This window comes from Moschus berezovskii, chromosome 5, assembly GCF_049115385.1.
Source record: "Moschus berezovskii isolate FMDL1 chromosome 5, NW_MosBer_1.0, whole genome shotgun sequence".
In the NCBI taxonomy this organism is placed as follows: Eukaryota; Metazoa; Chordata; class Mammalia; order Artiodactyla; family Moschidae; genus Moschus; species Moschus berezovskii.
Genome location: NC_142464.1, coordinates 74,743,357 through 74,767,652, shown reverse-complemented (window position 1 = coordinate 74,767,652; position 24,296 = coordinate 74,743,357). Strand labels below are relative to the sequence as shown.

The 24,296-nt window shown below is 37.6% G+C and overlaps 1 protein-coding gene across 1 annotated transcript in view; it reads left to right on the top strand.

Annotated features, from left to right (window-relative positions):
- GABRA4 (gamma-aminobutyric acid type A receptor subunit alpha4) overlaps positions 1 to 24,296 on the top strand; it is a 75,908-nt gene that overhangs the window by 29,988 nt on the left and 21,624 nt on the right. The window contains 1 exon segment of the mRNA XM_088836049.1: positions 1,409 to 1,668. Coding sequence (XP_088692175.1) covers positions 1,409 to 1,668 — 260 coding nt within the window.

Genomic DNA, 24,296 nt, shown 5'->3' with positions numbered 1-24,296 from the left:
TTCAGTTTAACATGTGACTTTAGGCTAGGGATTGACATGGATTAGAATAAATAGTTTATGCCTTCATCATTGTTATTGTCTTCATCATCGTCATTCCCAAACATCTGAGTGTATCAATTCAGGAGATTTCCTAGGTATAACATAGAATGATTTAAATGGATATGTTAAATCTCCAAATAAATTTCCAAACTTAACTACCTAACATGGATTAGATCCACAGAGAAACAGATGCAGAAAGGGGCAACTGTGCAAATATTTAACATCCTTAGATAATGCATTTCTCTCTAGTTTCAGTGGCAAGTGGGATTTTTCCATTGAGAATGGGGATTGACATTTTTCCAAGCTCTGCAGAAAAGGTTTTTCTGGAGATGATATGCTTCAGAAGCTTATTGATGGGAGAGAAATACTGTTATTCTTGTTACCAGTATTTTCCTACCAACCATAAACTGAAGGGCAGTAGATGTCCAATCAAAGGAAATCAGTCCTGAATATTTATTGGAAGTACTGATGTTGAAGCTCCAATACTTTGGCCACCTAATTCGAGGAACTGACTCATTAGAAAAGACCCTGATGCTGGGAAAGATTGAAGGCAGGAAGAGAAGGGGACGACAGAGAATTAGGTGGTTGGATGGCATCACTGACTCGATGGGCATGAGTTTGAACAAGCTCCAGGAGTTGGTGATGGACAGGGAAACCTGGTTTGCTGCAGTCCATGGGGTCACAAAGAGTTGGACATCACTGAGTGACTGAACTGAACTGAGATGTCCAATATTTTTAAAACCAAATTGTTCTAGAAATCTATTTCTTGGGAACATTCCTTCTGTTTTATATAAATTGAGCTATTTTATAACTAGTACATTTATTATTTTAATTCAATAGGTAATATTCAGGTAAAGATTTTGAGTGTATATAACTTGTGATTTTTCTGGTAGAGAGTTTCAATAACATGGGCCATGCCTACCTCAGGCATGAAATTCTGATACTTTAATTTTCAGTGCTACCATCTTCCCACTCCTAGTTGAGAATCAGTGCTTCAGTGAGTCACACTTCCTGTTAGGTGTTGAGTTTCTCAGGTATATTGGCCTGGGTACTAATATCAACCCAATATATGTTAGTTGCCTTACGTACTTTAAGTCTTCTTAGTAAGCTCAGTAAGTGGGTATCAAGTGAAACCCAGTGTGTTTTCCTAACAATCCAACTCACACTGAGCCAGTGATTAGAGGAGTTAAGTATTTGAACCACATCTGTCTCTCATTCCAAATCCTGTGCTAATTTCACTGAACCATTAGGATTGGAATCATATCAAAGATGGTTTGTTTTGAGTTATTCCACATCTTTTTGTTTGGTTATTTTTTCTGCGTAGAAGTAACCATAAAGTATTTTGTCTCTTTGCTCTTTTCCTTTGAAGGAATAACCACAGTCCTGACCATGACCACACTGAGCATCAGTGCACGGCATTCTTTACCCAAAGTGTCCTATGCAACTGCCATGGATTGGTTCATAGCTGTCTGCTTTGCTTTTGTATTTTCGGCCCTTATTGAGTTTGCTGCTGTCAACTACTTTACCAATGTTCAAATGGAAAAAGCCAAAAGGAAGACATCAAAAGCCCCCCAGGAAATTTCAGTTGCTCCAGTGCTGAGAGAAAAGCATCTTGAAACACCTCTGCAGGTATTTGACTTAATATCCTTTAGCTCATGAGTTCAGCATCTTGGTCAAATTTCCATTGCCAGGGGAAAAGCTAGGAAGTCGAAAATCCCAATGACAATTTGTAACTCATTTAAAAATTCAAAAAAAATGTTAAAGGATAATCATAAATTTCAACTTTGAAACTATGATTAATGGCTTAAAAATTAAACAGCTCTGGATGAGATAGATGTACACGGAGCTAGTTCAAATGAAAGTTCAGAATTTAAAAATTTTTAATTTTAGGGGGAAAAATCTTATGTATGCACTTAAAAGAAACCCGTGGATACCCTTAAGTAGCTCAGAAAATCTTAGTAGAGTTCATTGAACAAAATAAAAGTGATTCTTAGCATGGCTCCGCATTAGAATTGCCCCCATGGGGCTGTGCCCTTGTATGAAAAAAGAAAAGTAAACCAATAAACAAGAAGACTCATCGGTGCAGGTGATATCCGTCCAAGATTGTGAATTCTTTTCCTAAATAGACAGATCTAAAAGGATATGAAAATATATAAGAGCTACCTTAATTTACATTGAGCACATAAGTAATTTTGCAAATTAAAAAAAATTAAAAAGTGACTTTTGGATACCAGTTGTACAAAAATAGCAAACCATCATGAAAATGAGAAAGCAAGCAATCATCACCTCCTCTTCGTCCTCCTCCTTCTCTTCTTTCTCCTCCTCTGATACTCTACCATCTCTCTCTCTTTTTCTTTCCTGAATCAAAGAAGTATCTATGGTCAGTTAAACACAGCCTTATTGTAGTTGCCACAAATGAGTCTAAAGCTCCTTTTGTCTGCATGTGCCCAAATCAAAGTGTATGTAAGTCACCAACTCTATTCTCTATAGGTAATAACTCATCCCCTTAATTATTCAAATATGCATTCATCTTTTTTTCACTCATTCACCAGATACACATTTAGTACCAAATCCCTGGTGACTCAGAGGCTAAAGCATCTGCCCGCAATGTGGGAGACCTGGGTTCGATCCCTGGGTTGGGAAGATCCCCTGGAGAAGGAAATGGCAACCCACTCCAGTATTCTTGCCTGGAGAATCCCATGGACGGAGGAACCTGGTGGGTTACAGTCCACAGGGTCGCAAAGAGTCGGACACGACTGAGTGACTTCACTCACTCACTCACCCACTCATGCACCAGACACCATTGATGATCTGAGAAACAAGGGCATACAAAGCCCTCTGACAGTTATCTTACTCTATAGACTTACATTTAAGTATGTAGGACAGGGGAGACAGAAAATTTACAAAAAATGTATATATATAGCAAAACAGGTAGATTCGATGGTGCATTGCTTTGATAGTGCTGAATCACCAAAGTGGGAAGGAAATGTTAGGGCCTTGTGACAATAGTGGAATTCAGTTCCAAGACCAGGAAGTCCTCCCAGAGAAGACGCCAGTAGAACAAATTAGGTTCGCCATTTACCCTGGTAGGTATGAACTGTTAAGGGTCCTTCAGTTTATAGCTCTGCTTCCCAGTGCAGGGATACGGGCACTGGTTCTCTAAGAATGACATATGAGCTGATAGAAAAATTATTGTCCTTCCATTAAAGTAAGTTTGGATAGCTTACATTTTCTTCTAAAGAAATCAGTTTCATCAAGATTTTCAAAATTATTAGAATGAATTTTGTTTACTATTGTCAGATAAAAAACTCATTATCAGCAGTTTTATTCCCTTTCCGTTTCCCCATAAGTAATTTTGTGTCCTTTTTGCCTTTTCTTGCTGTTTTGTTTGTTGTTTTGCTTTGTTGTATTGAGGTCTTGGTAGAATAATTCTATCTACTGTTCCTTTAAAAAATTATCCTGTGTTTATTTATTTGCTTTTTATTCTTATTGTTGACTTAAGATTTATTTTAATTTCATCTTTTGCAGGTTAATTTTGTTACTCTTTCTAGCATTTTGAGTTTAGTTCTTAATTTATTTTCACTGTTTCTTATTTAATAATAAAGTTTTCTTTATTGCAATGAGATTTCCTTTACATACAGCTTTGGCCATAATCCATAACTTTTTAATGATATATTATCATAATTATTTGCTAAATATTCTGCAATTATGCTGCTGTTTTTCTATATAAGCTCATAATTATTTGGAAGATAATATTATAAGTTCCAAATGGGATATTGTTTGTTTATCTAGCTTCATTGCATTTTTAGTTGAACCACCTTATGTTCAGAAATGTTACTTGTATAGATTTGAATGTTACTGATATTTCCATTGTGGTCTGAATTATACTAAAAGCTTATAAATGTTTGATGGAAATTAAGGAGTTGACTGTTGGTTACTAATTTTACCTAAAACATTATTATGTCACCTCTTAATAACTTTATAAGTCACTTCTTGTCTTCTTTATCTTTCAAATACCAAAAAAGGTAAGAAAAATTCTCCAAAAATGAGATTGTGTTAGTTTTGCATTTTAACTAGTTTTGTCTTATGCATCTTGATGCTATGATACTCAACATGTATAGATTTATAACAGCTCTATTTTCATTTAACTCTGTGAATTTGATCATAAAATAATCTCTTTGGGGAGATTCCACATAATGCCCTTTGAATTCTATTTGGTCTGATTTCATTAACATTTATATTCTTTCTTAATATTAACTTTTGTAATGTATTTTTATTGCTTTTCACAGTCTTTATTTTTTCATGTACTTTGAAAGCTATCTGTCCTATTATTATATAACCAGTGTTTATCTTTTAAAACAGTATATTTCAACTTATCATTTTCTAATATTTTGGAAGTTATTAAATATATTGACTTTTCCTTGTAGCTATTAACTCCCCCGATCCCAGGATTGCTGTAGTCTAAAGATTCTGCATTTGGAGACATATATATATATATATATACACACACACACATACATATATATATATATGTAGTTTTTTTCTGTTTATAATGAGTTGATGTGGTTCTAATCATTTTTGCTAGGTGATAAGACTCCTTGCATAGTGTTATATATACTTGAAAGTACTGCTTAACTAGCATAAAACTATTCTGCAGAATTTCCAAAGGTGGAATGAGAACTAATACCTCCTTGAAACATATTTTTTGACTGTAACAGTTGTTATCACTTATGAATGCTAGGTTTGGTGCCTCCAGTTGGCTAAGTCCGCTTGGATTCAGTAGCTCTTCTTGGCAGCATGGGCCTCATGCTGTGTGCAAATGGCATAATAAAGAATAAGATGATGAAATTTGTTTGTGAAGGGCATAGAGTCATGGTCTTTACAGGTTTGGAAGGAATTTATAATAAATTTCATCAAAATGTATGTTCATGTCTTCTACCGTGTGTAACCATGTATGTATTATAACTTAGATCTCCAGAGCAGTTTCCTTGAAGAATCTGTGTTCAAAGGACAGTGATTAATGAATTGGCCATCCATCCTCCAGAGTACATATTGCTGCCAGAACACAGCTGGCTTTGGGGCTTCAGTTGTCATTGAATACTTTCAGTATTAAGTTTAGCTTTGAAGGTTGAGAATGCATTAAAATTGAGGAAGGGAAGGAGACAGAGAAAAACATAGATAATTAAGGAGAAGGAAATCAAGAAGGGCAAAGTGTGTTAAGAGCAAAATTTTAAAATATGTTGCTGGTAGGAAATATTCTAATCATCTTAGTAAGTTTGGATTTTCAGTATAGATTTTATTCAAGTAGCTGAAATTTTATTATTCTAATGTGTTCTAACTTGTGTAGATATTTGCTTATTTGAATAATGCTGCCTTTGTTTAAAATGTATTTAAACTCCTCATTTAAAATTGCCTTCAGTCTGCACAATATTTGATAATTCACTGGTCCTTTGGGTAAGCTCACTAGTCGTTTGATTCATTGTCACTATATGTGACCTATGGACTGTTAATGGCCTAGCAGAGTTTTATGGTTACCATTTTTATTTCTTGGGAATTGGAAAGCTTATGGTTTATGGAATATTCATGAAGCAATGAGAAAAGGCCGATTGGCAGACTCTAAGAGCAGCTACGGGCAGCCTGAGTATGTTTTTAGGCATCTCAGGAGGGAAAGTGGATGTTTTGCTTCTGCGACATTACTATAATTCTAGCTTTGACTTTGCCCTTCCAGTATTTAAGCTGAGATCTATTTTTGTGGTTCTATCTTTCCGTACACTTACTGCTTCTTAGAGTACCTACTTGCTTGCTGACACAGGTGATCTGGATTAATAGGATGGTTTGGAAAATAAGTAACTATAAAATGTGGAGACTTCTTAATAAAATCATATTATAAAATTATTTGAAAGTATATTCTGCAGTTCTTGTTCAGTCAGAAAGTATACATTAATATATGCACATTGTATATTGTGAAAAAATCCCATGATATAATGATTAAAATTCCTTGGACTTTTACATTGTGTCAGGTACTATGTGATATGCTTAACATGTGCTAATTAATTGCAAGCTCACAATAACTCTTTTACAGATGAAGAAAGTGATCCTTGAAGTTGTTAAGTGATGTATTCAAGATAACACAACCTGAAAATGGTAGCCCCAATATTTAGTTTAATTTAGTTGTGTCTGAGTAAAGGGTTTGTTCTCTTAAATTCTGTTTTATAGTATTTAATTTATAATATAGCTATACAGATAAACATTAGAATATATGTGTGTTTTATATATATATATATATATAATACATGTGTATAAAATCATGAGCCTAACACACAGTCTTTTGTTTGTATTTCTATGATTAAATAACAGCAGCAAAATATTCCAAATGCTTTTAGTACGAACTTTTACAGATATTGTAGATACATTTTAATTCTAACAACTTATAAAATGTTCTATTTTTGTCCATGTTTTACCACTGAGGATATTGCTAGTTAGGGATCAAGCAATCTGTCCAAAGTTATTTATCTGGTAAGTGGCAGGGCTGCGCTTGCAAACCTCAAACTTCTCATTTCACATCTTAATGACTGATTAGATATTGGGACAGGGAAATGAAGGATGAGATAGATGGTGGTGGCATCATTCATTAGAATAGAGAATATCAGTGAAGCATGTTTAATGAATAAGCTAATTAGTTCAAGTTTAGACAGGTGGACTTTTCCATAGCTGGACATTTTCTCCTATCCCATGATAGGATGGAATGTAAATGGATACTTTTCTGAATACAAGTACATACATCTCCACTGTGCACCTTTCCTGTCCCATCTACCTAATTGCTTTGTCTGTTTCCATTTCACTGTAGCTGTTCTTCATGGACTGTAGCTGTTCTTCATGGACTTTTCACTGTTAAAGTGCTCATAGATTCTTACAAGGATATTTGTGAATTAAATAGCTATTTGCTTCACTTAGAATCTTTAAGAAAAAGATGATATTAAAAGAGTATATAAATAATTCAAGATGCACCTTGAATTTAGTAATTCAAGTGCATTCTTGAAAATCTCCTTTACTATCTATTCTTCAAAGTCAAACTCTAGCCCTATTTCTCATATGAGGGTCATTTTGACCAACCTTAAGGATCTCAAGAACATGGTGGCAAGAGGCCACATCTACAAAATGGGGGTAATAACAGAATAATATAAAAAAGAACAGAGTAATAGGAACTATTTGTCTTTCTCTGTATGACTTATTTCACTAAGAATACCCTCCAGATCCAGCCCATGTTATAGCAAATGGCAACATTATTTTGATGGTTAAGTAGCGTTTCATTTTGTGTGTGTGTATATATATATACACATACTCATATATACTACATCTTTTTAATCCATTCATCTATTGATGGACACTTAGGTTGCTTCCATATCATGGCAACTGTAAATAGAGCTGCAATGAACATGGGGGTACATATAGTTTTTCAAATTAGTGTTTTTGTTTTCTTTGGAAATATACTCAGGAGTGGAATTACTGGATCATATGGTAGTTCTATTTTTAGTTTCTTGAGAAACCTTCTTGTTCTCCTTAGTGGCTATACCAATTTACATTCCCTCCAATGGTGTACAGGGCCCCTCACTGTGCAGGGTCTCCACACCCTCTCCAGCATTTGTTATTCGTGGTCTTTATGATGATAGCCATCTGACAAATGTGAGGTGCTATCTCAGATGGTTTTGACTTGCATTTCCCTGATGGTCACAGTAGCTGTGATCATTATCATTGTTTATTTCCTTGAAGCATCTTTGACATCTAACACATGCACCACACATAATTTATCATCTATAATACTCTAAAGTATTTTGAATAATTTCATATGTGATTACTCCGTTTACTTACATGGATGGTGAACTCCTTAATAAAATTGATTATGGCTTCATTCTGTCTTCCCATACAGCATATAGCACAGTGTCTAATAGTCACAGTTGTTTATTATAATCAGCCAACTATAGTAATCAGACAATAGGAAATGTGGTGCCTCTACAAACCAATACATTTATCACCAATTTCTGAAAGCATTTGTGTGAACTTTAGGTGGATATTAAGTGGTGAGCTAGAACCAGGTCACTGGGGATCAGGAACAGCAGATAGTCATTCTGAGACATGCATGTCAACAGTTGGACTTAGCTAGTGGACAACAACAGGGAACTGAGGGGGACACTTTGAAAACAAAATCAAGCAAAATGATAAATGTAGAAGTGCAGCCATACATTATGAGGAGAGTGTAGTTTGTTGTCCTTGGATCATTTTTGTCATCTTTTTCATTGAAAGTGAAAGTTGCTCAGTCTTGTCTGATTCTTTGCGACCCCATGGACTATACCATCCATGGAATTCTCTAGGCCAAAATGCTGGAGTAGGTAGCCTTTCCCTTCTCCAGGGGATCTTCCCAACCCAGGGATCGAAGTCAGGTCTCCTGCATTGCAGATGGATTCTTTACCAGGGAAGCCCAAGAATACCGGAGTGCATAGCCTGTCCCTTCTCCAGAGGACATTCCCAGCCCAGGAATTGAACTGGGGTCTCCTGCATTGCAGGTGGATTCTTTACCAGCTGAGCTACCAGGGAAGCCCACACAGATATCAGTGTCTGTGAGCAACACCAGTGTTAAGTATGATGATTTCCCAGTGGTTGGTAATACACAAGCCTGATTGCATTCTAACAGGCTCTATAAACTAGGCCGGTTTCAGATTTTCACCTCAATCATTCTCAAAATTCCTCTTAGAAATGCTGTGCTTTAAATAGTTTAAGCTAGCATGCAAAAAAAAAAAAAAAAGACCTCGTTTTCTCGTTTATCCTTACTTCTTTCATTTCTTAACTTAGTTTAAAATCTCTTTGCGTGGCAGTTTGAACAAGGATGTGAAGAGGTACTGTCATTTCACTTGACATTTCGGTTTGTTGGTGACAGTAGTAGTTTAATGACTTCTTTAAGTCTTATATAAATTGTACCTCTCTGAAGCCATACTTTTTTCTGTACTGAAGGTTCTGTAGTTAGTAATGCTCTTTAGGCAATGAGTAATTGTTTAATTGCACAATTATTAAACTGGATGATTTAAGTGTCATGAGTATCAGAATTATGTTTAATTTCCAACCATGTTTTTCATCTGTTACTTTTATTATGTATCACGTGCTGACTCATGAGAAATCATCATTTTGCTAAAGCAAGAGAGCTGACTCTCAGTTAGCAATTTAACAAGTGTTTCCAGAGCAACTACTACACACTAGTCATCATGCAAGGTGCTGAGGAGTCAAAGAATAGAAAATCTGGGAGCATAGTCTTAAAGCGAAGGAGACAGGATATTATTCTTATAATTGACTATATGTAATATATAGAAGACTTCCTTGGTGGCTCAGACGGTAAAGCGTCTACCTACACTGCGGGAGACCTGGGTTCGATCCCTGGGTGGGGAAGATCCTCTGAAGAAGGAAATTGCAATCCACTCCAGTACTCTTGCCTGGAAAAATCCCATGGACTGAGGAGCTGGTCGGCTACAGTCCATGGGATCGCAGAGAGTCAGACACGACTGAGTGACTTCACTTCTTCAATGTACAGAATCTTGGTTTTGGAATAATTCAAGTATGTTTGTAGTAGTATAAGCTTACTCTCAAATATTCACTGCTACCTCAGACCTATGTGCTGGAATATGGATCTATGAATTCAGTTACCTACTGGGAACCTATTTATTTATGGCTATATTAATGGAACACTTGTTAAGTGTAGTAGTTTGGGAATACTCTGAGGGTAGTGTGGGGGGTGACATTCAACACTTAACTTCAAATATTTAAATAAAGTTATGTATGTGAATGTGAATAAATGAATGTGAATGTGAATGAATAAATGTGAAAAATGCTTTGAAGGATGTTTGAGAGGGTGATGATAAATTATATCAGAGAAAGTTCAGCTGAGACTTCAAATTAGCCTTTGGAATGCAAAAAGTGACAAGGTAAGAGACATTATTCAAAATGACAAAGGGAGGAGAAGCAATCAGTTTTAGTAGCTTATTGAAGTAATACTGTGTATGTCTTGGTAATTATTTGTAATAACATCATGTGGGAAGAAAAATGCCAACATTAGCATCATAATTGAAAATTTAGGCTATATTCTCCTCCAGAAGGGGAAATGCCATAATTTCAATGCTGCATCAGGAAGGCTACATGTTAATATGTTAGCTAGTATTTAAGGAAGTATTAAGGCATCTTGTAAACCTAGTATAATACAGTATAGAAGTGCGTGCATGTGGTATGGATATAGATTACTAGTAAACTTGTCCATTTATTTTCATGTATTCTATGTTTGCAAATATGACAAAGGAAGAAGCTGGAAGTGTATTTATGTAGTATGTAGAATTTGGGGATTTAGTAAGTAGCTTGTCACCATCGTAATCATCATTGTTATTTATTTAATTTTTCTTTTTAAAAATTTTATTTATTTTTGGTGTGTCAGGTTTTAATTGTAGCACATGGATTTAGTTGTCCCTTGGTATGTGTGATCTTTAGACCAAGGATCAAAACCACATCCCCTGCATTGGGAAGTGGATTCTTAACCACTGGACCACCAGGGAAGTTCTCATCATTGTTACTTCTATGTGCCTTATAGGGTGGCCATAGTGGTAAAGAACCCACCTACGAATGCAGGAGATGTAAGAGATGCATCCATGCAGTTGCAGAGTCGAACACAACTGAAACAACTTAGCACACACACACATGTGCCATATATATATATTGTGCTAGTTACTTTACATGTGTTATCTCTGATTTCCACAAACACCCTAAGATAAGTCGTGTTGTTACATATACAGTTTTACGGTTGAGGACACTGAACCTTGGTGAAGTGTTTTGGATGCTTTCAGATGCACTGTGCTGACTCTCAACTAGAGAAAACAGGCAGGTATTGAGGGAGTTTTGTCTCTACTCTCAGTTTTCCAGTTTTTCTTTGATCACACAACCTAATATCTGAGTGTACATTTCTCTGTCTGTTACCTGATGATGTTAATCAAGATTATATCCAAATTCCCTTCAAATTTAAAAACCTGTTACTACAAACTCATCCGTATCTATAACTAATGCTAGCTTGCTTTATACTCTAACATATGTTTACTTTCATAAGCATGGCTACAAAGAAGGATGGTTCTTTTTGGGTTCACTGAGTCAGGTCAAACTAAATATTCAGGTTATTTCATGTACTCTTACATAGCAAAAGTACATACTGTTCCAACAGCAATAAGAACATCAACCAATCCTGTGTTTAGTAGCACCGGAGAGTATTTTAAATATTTTGCATATATTCACTCATATGAATATAACAATCCTATTCCAGTTTCATCCTCTTTTACAGATGACTGAGACACAGAGAAGTGGAAGTGATTTGTCCAAGCACACACCTCCTAAATAACTGAGCCAGGATTTAAACCCGATAGTCTGGCTCCAAAGTCTAGATTTACAACCTGTATAAATTTTTTCCCCTCTTTTATAACCAAATACCACAACTGGTGACTCTTTCCTGTGCCTACCCCCACACCCTCACTCCCTACCCCATTCCTCATTTTTCTGAAGGTTGTCAATGTTTATATTGTTGAAAGTGTAAGCCAAACTCTTATCCCATTTATAACGAAGCCCAAGAAGTTCAGGGCTGGCAGTTCAGTTTACGTAGAAGCTAACATCTCAGAAAATTAGCCACACTCTCCAAATTTCTAGCTTTGTGTAAACTATATGTGGATTTCCTCAATGCTAAAAATCACCAATTGATTTAGCCCAGTCATTTTGACTACAGACCAATCCATAGTTTTCCCAAGTTTTTGACATTTTAAACATCTAAAAAAGTTAAAATGTATGTCTTTGAATTTTTGGTTTAAAATAACCTGCCTGATAGAAGGAAATGGCAACCCACTCCAGTGTTCTTGCCTGGAGAATCCCAGGGAAGGGGGAGCGTGGTGGGCTTCCATCTATGGGGTCACACAGAGTTGGACACGACTGAAGTGACTTAGCAGCAGCAGCCTGATATGTACTAGTACATTCAATTAATGATATTTATTTATAATATATTTCAAAAGAATTCTATTGTAAAGGTGGAGAGGAAAATTTTAAAGGATCTTAAAAGAGAGTTTTTGCCCTTACTGAATTTATACTATGTCAGGTGACAGCATAGATATTCTGTAGGGGCCAAGAGATGTAAAAAATGTGGTGAATTTTGGGAGGGACTGGTGAGAGAACCTAGCCTGCAGTGAGGTGTATTTTACTGATGGTCAGCAGATAAAAGAGAGTATCAAGGAAATGAGCCACCTCATTACTATAACTATCATTGGTTTGTGATTTTTATGCGTTAGCTTAAGGATCGCTGTAGAACTGCTCTATAATTAGTAAACTTCTGTCACGTTGTTGATATTTTTATTACTTCTCCATTTACTCTGTTCCTTCTCCAGTACATCTGGCACAGATTTGCTAAGAATCTAGCAGGTGCTCAAGAAACAGCTACTGATTAATTTTACTCCTCATATAACTGAGATAGGTGCTCAGTTGTCAGGGAGAGCAATACATGAAGGAACCATCCATTTCCCCAGGTGAAATTTTTGCTATCAGTTTTTTTCTTAATGGTGTTTCCCATTATTATTAACTTGGTGAATCTTTTTCTGTGTTACTACGTGAGTGGGCCAGCACTTCTTTTTAGGGGGGAACATTGTCAGCTTCAAAAACATGCAGATGCTTGAAACAAATTCTCTCAATATTTGGCTATATTATCCAGCAAGTTCTCTTCCCTCAGCTACTGAGTAAGAGTATTCATTCCTTCTGGTTTATTTGGCTAAGCTGCCAATTTCCCTTCTGCTATTTTGAGGGCTAATTTTCCCACAACATAATATACATCGCTAAATCTCCAGCTTTTTTCTCAGCCTCTGATAATTTAGAAGTTTCAAGATGCATCAGTTTGGGTATCACTTGTTTCATTTCATTTAAATAAACCAGAGGATATTATGCATATAAATGTCTTTGGTAGAGGAAAATTGTTATGTATTTTGGCCAATTAAATGAGAGGGCATTTTCTATTCAGATTGTGTGGCATGGTGTGTTTTTCTTAATATTTGCTACTATCTCATCTTCCAGGAAACTCTTACTCTACCTAACTTCTTTGTTTGAATAATGTGTCAAATTCTTTCCCAGTGTCTTTTTTGCTGCTTTAATCGGTGAGCCTGAACTTTCACATTTCTCTTGCTTAATTATTCTTTCCCCTTTATTTGCTCTATCTTTAATTTTTAGTGTTTTAGTTTTATTTTAGTTTTTAATTTTTATTGAATTATAGCTGATTTACCATGTTGTGTTAGTTTCAGATATACAGCAGAGTTAATCAGATATATCCATATATATATATACATATATCCTCATTTTTAGATTATTTTCCCATATAGGCCATTACAGAGTATTGAGTAGAGCTCTCTGTGCTATACAGGAGATTCTTATTAGTTATCTATGAGAATCCCAGGGATGGGGGAGCCTGGTGGGCTTCCGTCTGTGGGGTCACACAGAGTCGGACACGACTGAAGTGACTTAGCAGCAGCAGCAGCAGTGTATATATATCAATTCCAAACTCCCCATTTATCTCTTCCCCTGCTTATCCCCTGGTAACCTGTTTGTTTTGTACATCTGTGATTTTACTTTTGTTCTGTAAATAAGTTCATCTATACACTTTTTTTTTTAGATTTCACATATAAGCAATATCATATATATTTGTCTTTCTGTGTCTGATTTACTTCACTCAGTATAATAGTCTTTAGGTTCCTCCATGTTACTGTAAATTGAATTATTTTGTTCTTTTTTATGACTTGAGTAATTTTTTAAAATCTAATGTTTTCATGTAGACAACTAGCTTGGACATTTCTTTATCCCCTCCAGTCTCATGACTCCTTAACAATGTAGTCCAGTGAATTTTACTTCTCTCTTAAACTCTCTCCCTCTTTTGGGAGTAGTTTGGCTGAAGCCAGCTTTTTTACTTACTTTTTGTTTGGCTAATTGAAAACAGTTGTAGATTCCATAGTCAGAGAAAAGTCTGCCTATAAGGAATTCAAAAAGAAGGTTCAGTTCAGTTCAGTTCAGTTCAGTCGCTCAGTCGTGTCCGACTCTTTGCAACCCCATGAATCACAGCACGCCAGGCCTCCCTGTCCATCACCAACTTCTGGAGTTCACTCAAACCCATGTCCATTGAGTTGGTGATGCCATCCAGCCATCTCATTCTCTGTCGTCCCCTTCTCCTCCTGTCCCAATCCCTCCCAGCATCAGAGTCTTTTCCAGTGAGTCAACTCTTCACATGAGGTGGCCAAAGTATTGGAGTTTCAGCTTTAGCATCAGGAGAAGGCAATGGCAAGCCACTCCAGTACTCTTGCCTAGAAAATCCCATGGACGGAGGAGCCTGATAGGCTGCAGTCCATGGGGTCGCACAGAGTCGGACACGACTGAAGTGACTTAGCAGTAGCTTAGCAGCAGCTTTCAATGAACACCAAGGACTGATCTCCTTTAGGATGGACTGGTTGGATCTCTTTGCAGTCCAAGGGACTCTCAAGAGTCTTCTCCAACACCACAGTTCAAAAGCATCAATTCTTCAGCGATCAGCTTTAGGGGTTTGCAAATGACGGGGGTTAGTTTCCCTGAGAGTGCGTCTATCTTTGCCTCCCTAAAAAGTTTTTACTGAGTCCAGGCAGTTTAGTATGGATATCAAGGGATCACTTGAAAGTAGAAAATCTCATACCATGAAAATATTAGACAAAGGGAAGAGGGAGGGAGTACCCCACCATTTAGGACATCTGCATTTCCTCTTTGGCCAGTTTGTTGGCATGGGTGGGAGCTCAGTCCTGTTCGATGCTTTGAGATCCCATGGACTGTAGACCTCCAGGCTCCTCTGTCCATGGAATTTTCCACAGTATAATACTGGAGTGGATCGTCATTTCCTACTCCAGGGGATCTTCCCCACAAAGGGATTGAACCTGCATCTCTTGCACTGGAAAGCAGATTCTTTATTGTCTGTGCCAACCTGAGAAGCCCCCAGTTTGTTGGCACCTGAGGATTAACATTCCCAAAGAGGACTTAGCCAAAGTGGTGAGACCTCTGTAGCCAAGGAGCGGAAAGTCAACTGTTCATATATAAAACAAGTGTGTTATCCTCTCCAGCTTATCAAACTGTGGACATTTGTGTACATCTGGAATTAGTCTATTGAACAGATTTTCTTTTAAGGAAGCAATTTGAAGAATACAAATCATAAGACAAATGCTTAGCACAGAGCCTGGCACCCAGTAAATGACCCTCCAACATTTGTATACTGAGTTAATGAATGAAAGAATGAATGCAATATAGTCTCTATGAAATATTGTTACTACTAGTAATAATAGGAAAGAGAAGTCCTAGATGATAACAATAATAGAGAAAAATCCCATAAACCCATCCCGGCATTGCTTTTCTATTTTTTCACTTTCACTTTTCACTTTCACGCATTGGAGAAGGAAATGGCAACCCACTCCAGTGTTCTTGCCTGGAGAATCCCAGTGACGGTGGAGCCTGGTGGGCTGCTGTCTATGGGGTCACATAGAGTCGGACACGACTGAAGCGACTTAGCAGCAGCAGTAGCAGCAGCAGGCATGTTCTCTGGTTGCCTATGGAAAAAGGGAATAATCAATACTTTCCTGAGAACTGGTTTAAATGGAGAAGCTCTGGGAAGAGCATCTTGCTTGGAAAGTGATAAAAAGAAGCCTCTCTGGAGCTTGGAAGGTACTTCCCTGGAAAGTGAGCAAGAGTCTAACAACCATTTAGAAACTTGCTAGCTATAGTCTCAGAGCTGATCCTTAACTAAAGCAGCATTAACAGCAGCAATGAGTTGACAGCTGGGCATTTGACCTTCCCTGGCTGTCTATTTCATGAAGCAATGAGCCTATGGTTTGTTTTGAGAAAAGCCAGGTTTTATTTGTTTGAACCATGTAAAAGCACCATTTTTGCTTGGTTTAAAATGATTTTTAATAATGAGCGATGTTGAGTATCTTTTCATGTGTTCATTGGCCATCTGTATGTCCTTTTTGGAGAAATGTCTCTTTAGGTCTTCCTCCCACTTTTTGATCGGGTTGTTTGCTCTTCTAATATTGAGCTGCATAAGCTGCTAGTATATTTTGAAGATTAATCCTTTGTCAGTTGTTTAATTCGCTATCATTTTTTCCCATTCTGAGGGTTGTCTTTTCATTTTGTTTATAGTTTCCTTTGCTGTGCAAAAGCCTTTAAATTTAATTAGGTCCCACTTGCTTATTTTTGTTTTTATTTCCATTCTCTAGAAGTTGGATCAAAGAGGATATTGCTGTGATTTATGTCAAAGAGTGCTCTATGTTTTCCTCAAAGAATTTTATAGTTTCTGGTCTTAGGTCTTTAGGTCTTTGATCCATTTTGAGTTTATATTTGTGTATGGTGTTAGAAAATGTTCAAATTTCATTCTTTTTTAAAAAATATTTATTTTTTAATTGAAGGATAATTGTTTTACAGAATTTTTCTCTTTTCTGTCAAACATCAACATGAATCAGCCGTAGGTGTACATATGTCCCCTCGCTGTTGAATCTTCCTCCCATCTCCCTCCCCATCCCACCCCTCTAGGTTGAGTTTCCTGAGCCATACAGCAATTCCCATTGGCTATCTATTTTATATGTGGTAATGTAAGTTTCCATGTTACTCTCTCTATACATCTCACCCTCTCCTCCCCTCTCCCCATGTCCATAAGTCTGTTCTCCATGTCTGTTTCTCCATTGCTGCCTTGCAAATAAATTTCATCATACCATCTTTCTAGATTCCATGTATATGTATTAGTATACAATATGTATCTTTCTCTTTCTGACTTACTTCACTCTGTATAATAGGTTCTAGGTTCATCCACCTCATTAAAACTGACTCAAACGCATTCCTTTTTTATGGCTGAGTAATAGTCCATTGTGTATATGCACCACAACTTCTTTATCCATTCATCTATTGATGGGCATCTAAGTTGCACCATGTTCTAGCTATTGTAAAGAGTGCTGCAGTGAACATTGGTATAAATGTGTCCATTTCAATTTTGGGTTCCTCTGTCAGGAAACATCTAACAGGAGGTTTCCTGTGTGCTGTTTTGGATCTGTCAGGAATTCTCTGTTCCTTATTAATTCCTGAATATTCAGGAATTGAGAGGAGAGGCAAGCCTCTTCCAGGGGCTGAGGAATCCAGGCATCTCCTTCATTAGTTTTTCTATATGGTGATAAGTACCCTCTTCCTTTTTATCAACTATATGGTAAAAGTGACTATTTACAACTCTCTCTCTTTCTTATGGATGACCTCATGTTTCCTTGATAACTTGTAAGTTTTGATTTTATCTCTGCTGAAAGTAGCTATCTTGTAAGACAGTATAAATACCTACACAATGTTGAATAAAACGCCTTTGCTCCATCAGAGCTTTAGTCCCCGTGTCTTGCGTTCTCTCTCTCTCTCTTTTTCAGGCTAATTCCTGGAGTGTAGAGGCTCTCTGTGTTCACTTTCCTGCCTGGGCTTCTAAGACCCTCTCAAGAAGGCGCTCTGTGCCTTCACCCCATTGAGAGGGCGCCTGAGGCCTTCGTGAACAGAGCAAGCCCCGTGCAGGGGCTTTATTGGCTTTCTGCGCAAACCAAGGAATATCAGCCTCTTTCTCTCTCCTTTACTTTCTCATCAGTCGACTCCGGACCACCAGGTTCCAGTCTATTAAAGGGCCAGCATTCCTCAGGGTATATGCCTAGGAGTGGGTTTGCTGCATCATATGGTGGTTTTATTCCTAGTTTTTTAAGGAATCTCCATATCATCTTCCATAGTGGCTGTGTCAATTTACATTCCCACCAACAGTGTAAGAGCGTTCCCTTTTCTCCACACCCTCTCCAGCATTTATTGTTTGTAGACTTTTTGATGATGCCCATTCTGACTGGTGTGAGGTGATATCTCGTTGTTGTTTTGATTTGCATTTCTCTAATAATGAGCGATGTTGAGCACTTTTCATGTGTTTGTTAGCCATCTGTATGTCTTCTTTGGAGAGATGTCTGTTTAGGTCTTTTTCCCACTTTTTGATGGCTTGTTTGTGTTTCTGGCATTGAGTTGAATGAGCTGCTTGTATATTTTGGAAATCAATCCTTTGTCAGTTGTTTCATTTGCTATTATTTTCTCCTATTCTGAGGGTTGTCTTTTCACCTTGCTTGTAGGTGTGCAAGGTTTTTAAAAGCTTAAAAGCTGTGCAAAAACTTTTAAGTTTAATTAGGTCCCACTTGTTTACTTTTGTTTTTATTTCCATTACTCTAGGAGGTGGGTCATAGAGGATCTTGCTTTGATTTATGTCTTCAAGTCTTCTGCCTCTCTTTTCCTCTAAGGGTTTTATAGTTTCTGGTCTTACATTTAGGTCTTTAATCCATTTTGAGTTTATCTTTGTGTATGGTGTTAGGAAGTGTTATGACTTCATTCTTTTACATGTAGCTGTCCAGTTTTCTCAGCACCATTTAACGAAGAGGCTATCTTTTCTCCATTGTATATCTGTGTCTCCTTTGTCAAAGATAAGGTCCCATAGGTGTATGGGTTTATCTCTGGGCTTTTTGACTTGTTCCATTGTTCTGTTTTTGTGCCAGTACCATACTGTCTTGATTGCTATAGCTTTCAAAACTTCATTGAGATTCATCTCACACCAGTCAGAATGGTCATCATCAAAAAAAATCTACAAACAATACATGCTAGAGAGTGTGTGGAGAAAAGGGGGTCATCTTGGTGGGAATGGAACAGTATGAAGAATCCTTAAAAAACTAGGAATAAAACTGCCATGTGAACCAGAAATTTCACTATGGACATATACCCTGGGAAAACCATACTTGAGATAAGACACAGGTACCCAATAGCTAGGACATCTAGGAAGCCACCTAGATGTCCATCGGTGGGTGATGAATGGATGAAGTTATGGATCCATGCATACAATGGGATATTACTCATTGCCATAAAAAGGGACACATTTGGGTCAGTTCTCATGAGTGCATGAACCTAGAGCCTGTCATACAGAGTGAAGTAAGTGAGAAAGAGAGAAACAAATTTCCTATATTAATGCATATATATGGAATCTAGGAAAATGGTACTGATGAGCCTATTTGCAGGGTACAAATAGAGATGCACACACACTGGAGGCAGCTGGAGAGGGTGGGTTGAATTAAGAGAGTAGCATTGAAACATACATTGCTGTTTGTGGAGTGGATAGCTGATGGGAGGTTGCTGTATAGTACAGGGAGCTCAACCTGGTGCTCAGTGATAACTTAGAGGGGTAGGATTGGGTGAGGGGTTGGGGGAAGCTCAAGAGGGAGGGAACATGTGTATACTTATGACTGGTTCACACTGTTGTATGGGGACGCCAGCACAATATTGTAAAGCAATTATCCTTTAATTAAAAAGAAATAAAAAAAAAAAACAGAATGATTTTTAACAAGTCAAAAGTGATCTTTTGAAGTGAAGATGAGGCCAAGATCTGACTTTTAATTTCCTTTACCGGCTGTCTCTTTCTGACAGCAAAACAGGTAATTAAGAAGAAATTGTGCTAGTGATTATGGTGCTTAGCATTTTAAAATTTATTAGTTTGTTTTCAAGACAAAGCTTGAGTTTGGAGCTAAGGATGTCAAAACCTTGGAGCTGTACTCGGTGTGCCTGGGGCTGATGGGGACACATCCTCTGTGGGCATCTTAATGCTCTCAGTAGGATTGTTTTGTGGTTTGTTTATTTGATTTTGACTTGAAGCCTTTCAGGCTTATGCAGAGGAGGAGCTTCAACAGGCACTTTCCCCTGTGCTGAACTCACTCTGGCTGCTTCTGCAAGCATGAAACCACTTTGCTAAAGCCTTAGCTGATCCTGAAAAATGTTAACATGCTTTCTGCTTAATGTTTGCCAATGGGCTGATCTAAAAATGGCACCAAGGAGGTTACCTATTATCCACAGAACAAGAATACACTTCAGGACTGAAATAGATTATGGTCAATGGAGACTTGATCTGCTGACAGGAAGTTATATTAGTATCCCTGAGCAATTCATAAAAATAGGAAGAGATTTTTATGTGGTGAATCTTGTTTGTTTGTTTTTTTTTTTAATTAAACAAAGACTCTCTCCTTTAGTAGCTTTGAATATTTAAGTTTTTTTCTTATTTTTTCAGTTTTCTTTATTGAATTGCATTCATCCCTTGAAACTCCATAAATCATTCATTTTTGCACATGTGTGATGGGTTTGTACTATAGCCACATTTATTTGATCAAATTCATTATTACATATACTTTAAAGATGTGTACAGAAGCACCAAATTCGATAAAATTTGGGATGATTTAAAAATAACTTTTAAAGTGAAACTTGCAATTATTTCCTGTGTGACCTTCAAGTTCCTGTGTGACAGATTGGAATTTTTGATTATTTTTTGCAGTTAACCTATGATGGATAGGTTGTCTTTGCTTGTAACTACCCAAGTTTATACCTTTTGACCTACCAGCTAGCATTTGTTCAGGACAAAAGTATCCTGGCTTTTGTCCAATAGAATGGATAGTTACCCTAATGATAGAGCAAATATAAAAAGCAGTCTTCCTCTAGCATTGAATACTTGTAAAGCAGTTCAGTTAAATGCTTCCAAACGGCAGTCTTAGTATATATGACACATGTTGACTAAGTATTTTGTTGTTGTTCAGTCGCTAAGTCATGTCTGACTCTTTGCAACCCCATGGACTGCAGCAAACCAGGCTTCCCTGTCCTTCACTGTCTCCCGAAGTTTGTTCAAATTCATATCCACTGAATCAGTGATACCATCCAACCATCTTGTCCTCTGTCGCCCTCTTTTCCTTTTGCCTTCAATCTTTCCCAGCATCAGGGTCTTTTTCAATGAGTCGGCTCTTCACATCAGGTGACCAAAGTATTGGAGCTTCAGCTTCAGCCTCAATTGTTCCAATTAATATTCAGGATTGTTTTCCTTTAGGATTGACTGGTTTGATCTTGCAGTATAACAAGTGTAATAGGCATGCTAAAATGGAGTTAAAGGTTAAAGTTACAACCCGTAAGGAATTTCAGAATGTGATGAGACAGTTTGAGATAATCATTGGCCACAGTTAACTTCTTGGTTACTATCCAGTCATTCTAAAGCCATTAAGTGGAACTAGCTACTCACAGTATTAGAAATTATAGCATCTAAGTGATACAAATTTTTAGTTCTATGTTCCAAGAACTAAGAATTGAAGAAAACAGAGGAAAAAAAAATCTCAAATCTTTGTTGTTGGTGCAAGGTAGGTAACAATTGTCCTAAAAGGTACTGTGGCTTTATTCTCAGGGATTTTGTTATCAGAGTATATTCCTTGTTTTAGGGGGAAAAAAGATGGAGAAAGATGTAAAATTTGGAGCTGAAATATATGGGTTGAAATCAGAAGTATGAAAGTTAGAAGAGAAATACTGAATAAAATTTCTTCTCTTCTGTGTCCCTTGCTGGGCTTTGCAGCCCATGTATTACCTAAAGTGAAAGTGAAGTCGCTCAGTTGTGTCCGCCTCTTTGTTACCCCATGAACTGTAGCCTATCAAACTTCTCTGTCCATGGGATTTTCCAGGCAAGAGTACTGGAGTGGGTTGCCATTTCTTTCTCCAGGGGATCTTCCCAACCCAGGGACTGAACCCAGGTCTCCTGCATTGCAGGCAGATGCTTTACCCTCTGAGCACTTCAATTTTTAGTTGTTGTTTTTTTTTTCCTGTGAATCACTAACTGAGGAAATCCTAAAGTTTCAGCATGTGTGTTGACCTGAATGAGAATGGAATGCTGGACTTGTACTGGGAAGAGAGAGGTACAGATCCAGTTGTCATGTTCTGGATAGAACACTGCTGTTATTTGGGATTCTGGGATTCTGTCAGATAGACCTAAGTTTGCACTGATTAGTTATAGAGCTGCTCATCTTAGCAATAACTGGGTTAAATATGGACATTGTATAGGCTTTTTTTTTCAGCCAGTCTACAAGCACAGTAAAGCAAGCAAAATTACACACTGTCAGCAAGACAAGCAATGATATAGAATTTGTTGTTTTTTCACTAGCTTGCCATAATGTACTTCTCCAATTTGAATGCTTTGTGCAATCCGGTTATTGTGTTTACTCCATGGTGTTCATTCTTGGTGTCATTAATATCCTATTTTCTGGCTGAGGTTCTCTTTATTTATGATAATAGTTTGTTAGGTTTCCAAAGGATAAACAAATGTTAATACTTTAATGGTTCAAGTACAAATTGGTGTTGAGTGCAATCTTATGGCTGTTTCAGATCTACTGCCTATGTTCATGGCCTAAATCCAGCTAGGTTCACTATTAGAGTAGTGTTAAAGAGTGCTGAAAGGATAAAGACATTAGCTTGAAGCCTCCTGATATATTGATGGTAGATGATAGATTAAGATGACAAGAACAAATGACCAAGTAGACTGTTATCCTTTGTAACAATTCGTTTGGAAATACCATTTCCATGTATGCACTCCCAAGCTCAGCAGTGCATGCATACTCAGTCGCTCAGTCGTGTCTGATCTTTTGCAACTCCATGAAGTGTAATCCATCAGGCTCCTCTGCCCATGACATTTTCCAGGAGTAGGTTGTCATGCCCTCCTCCAGGGGATCTTCCTGGCCTAGGGATGGAACTTATATCTCTTGTGTCTCTTGCATTGGCAGGAGGATTCTTTACCACTGTGCCACCAGGGAAGCCCTACGCCAAGCAGGTATACCCATAATTCATGTAGTAAACTCACATCTATTCAGGTACCAAAAAGCCCAAAAAGCTAAATTAGGTAAAAGCAACTTTTTGGTAGTGCTGTAGAGTGTTAACATATATAAATATGCCACAATATAATTTTAGTGCTGTTACTGTTTATATCCAAATGCTTTGAAAGTTGACAATGCATGAACAAAAAGACTCTGTTAAGGACAAAAAAATTAATCAGAAACTCATTCCAAAGTTTAATTTCAATGTTCAGCTTTTTTCCCCCCATAATTCATCAAGATGGCATTAAAAGTTGTTCCATTCCTCTTTTTAGACTGATCATTTTAACTGTTCTGTCCTTAATTACTCCACCATGCAGACAAAAAGAGCCCGTGAAGCCTCACTCCCAGGCTTTTTGAGACATTAATGAATATTGCAAAAATTGTGTTGGGCCAGAAATCATTTTTCAAGATGGTTTTAATGAGAACCCCATTCCCCACCCCCGCTACTGGCCATCCATCCCACATGCATTTCTTACAATGTATGGTGGACTCTTTGTCCCCTCCCTCTTAAAACCTGTGTGGACCTGTGGCCACAGTTGAAGTGGTGCTTTATGACTCTGAGGCTGGCTGTCTTGAGACTGCTTTCTTGGATCCAACCAACATGCTGTGCTATAAGGAAATCCAGGCCACATGCAGAGAGCACAGGTAGGGTCTGCCAGCTGACAGTCCCAGCATCGGTGGCCAGACATATGAGGAAAGAGACTCCAGTACCAGTTGCTTTGACTGAAACCAGGTGAGAGATGCTGAATGATGGAGAGCAGCCTGAGTCCAGCCAACCTCCAAACCTGTGAAAGATGGTGTTAAGATGATTGCCGTTGTTTAAAGACATGATCATTTGGAGTCATTTGTTATGCAGCACTAGATGGCTGGAAAACACATGCTTTTAAGTCAGACCTACTCAAGTTTGAATATTGACCCTACTTCCTGCTAGTGAGATGCATCAGCCAAGATCTCAAGTTTCTCTAATTCTTTTTGTTCCTGTTACAGATGTTTAATCTGGAATATTGCAGGTGTTCAGTGAACACGAGTTTCCTCCCCACCTCCCCCTTCCGTTTTTCCTCCCTTCTTTCCCTCCCTTCCTCTTTCCCTCCCTCTCTCCCTCCTTCCCTTCCTTCTTTCTTGTCTTCCATCTTTTCCTTTTTGCTTGCTTACTCCTTCCCTTCCCTTCCTTCCCATGTAAATTTAATAGAGTGCAGCTGCTTTGGTGGTAGGCCATTTTAGATTGGAATATCTTAGTGCCAGGTGTGGATTTAATTGGACCCTTACTTAAAACGCAAGCAGACAGAATTCAGGAAGCTTTTTTATTTTGGTGAAAACTGCTGAATCACTGGTTCCAAAATTGGCAGAAAATATGCTCAGACCTTCCACAGACAGTGTGTGTGGTATGATCAAGTGCCTTGGGGGAGTGGGGTAAACACATTTTTTAAAAAAGAAATGTTTCCATCATTTCACAGT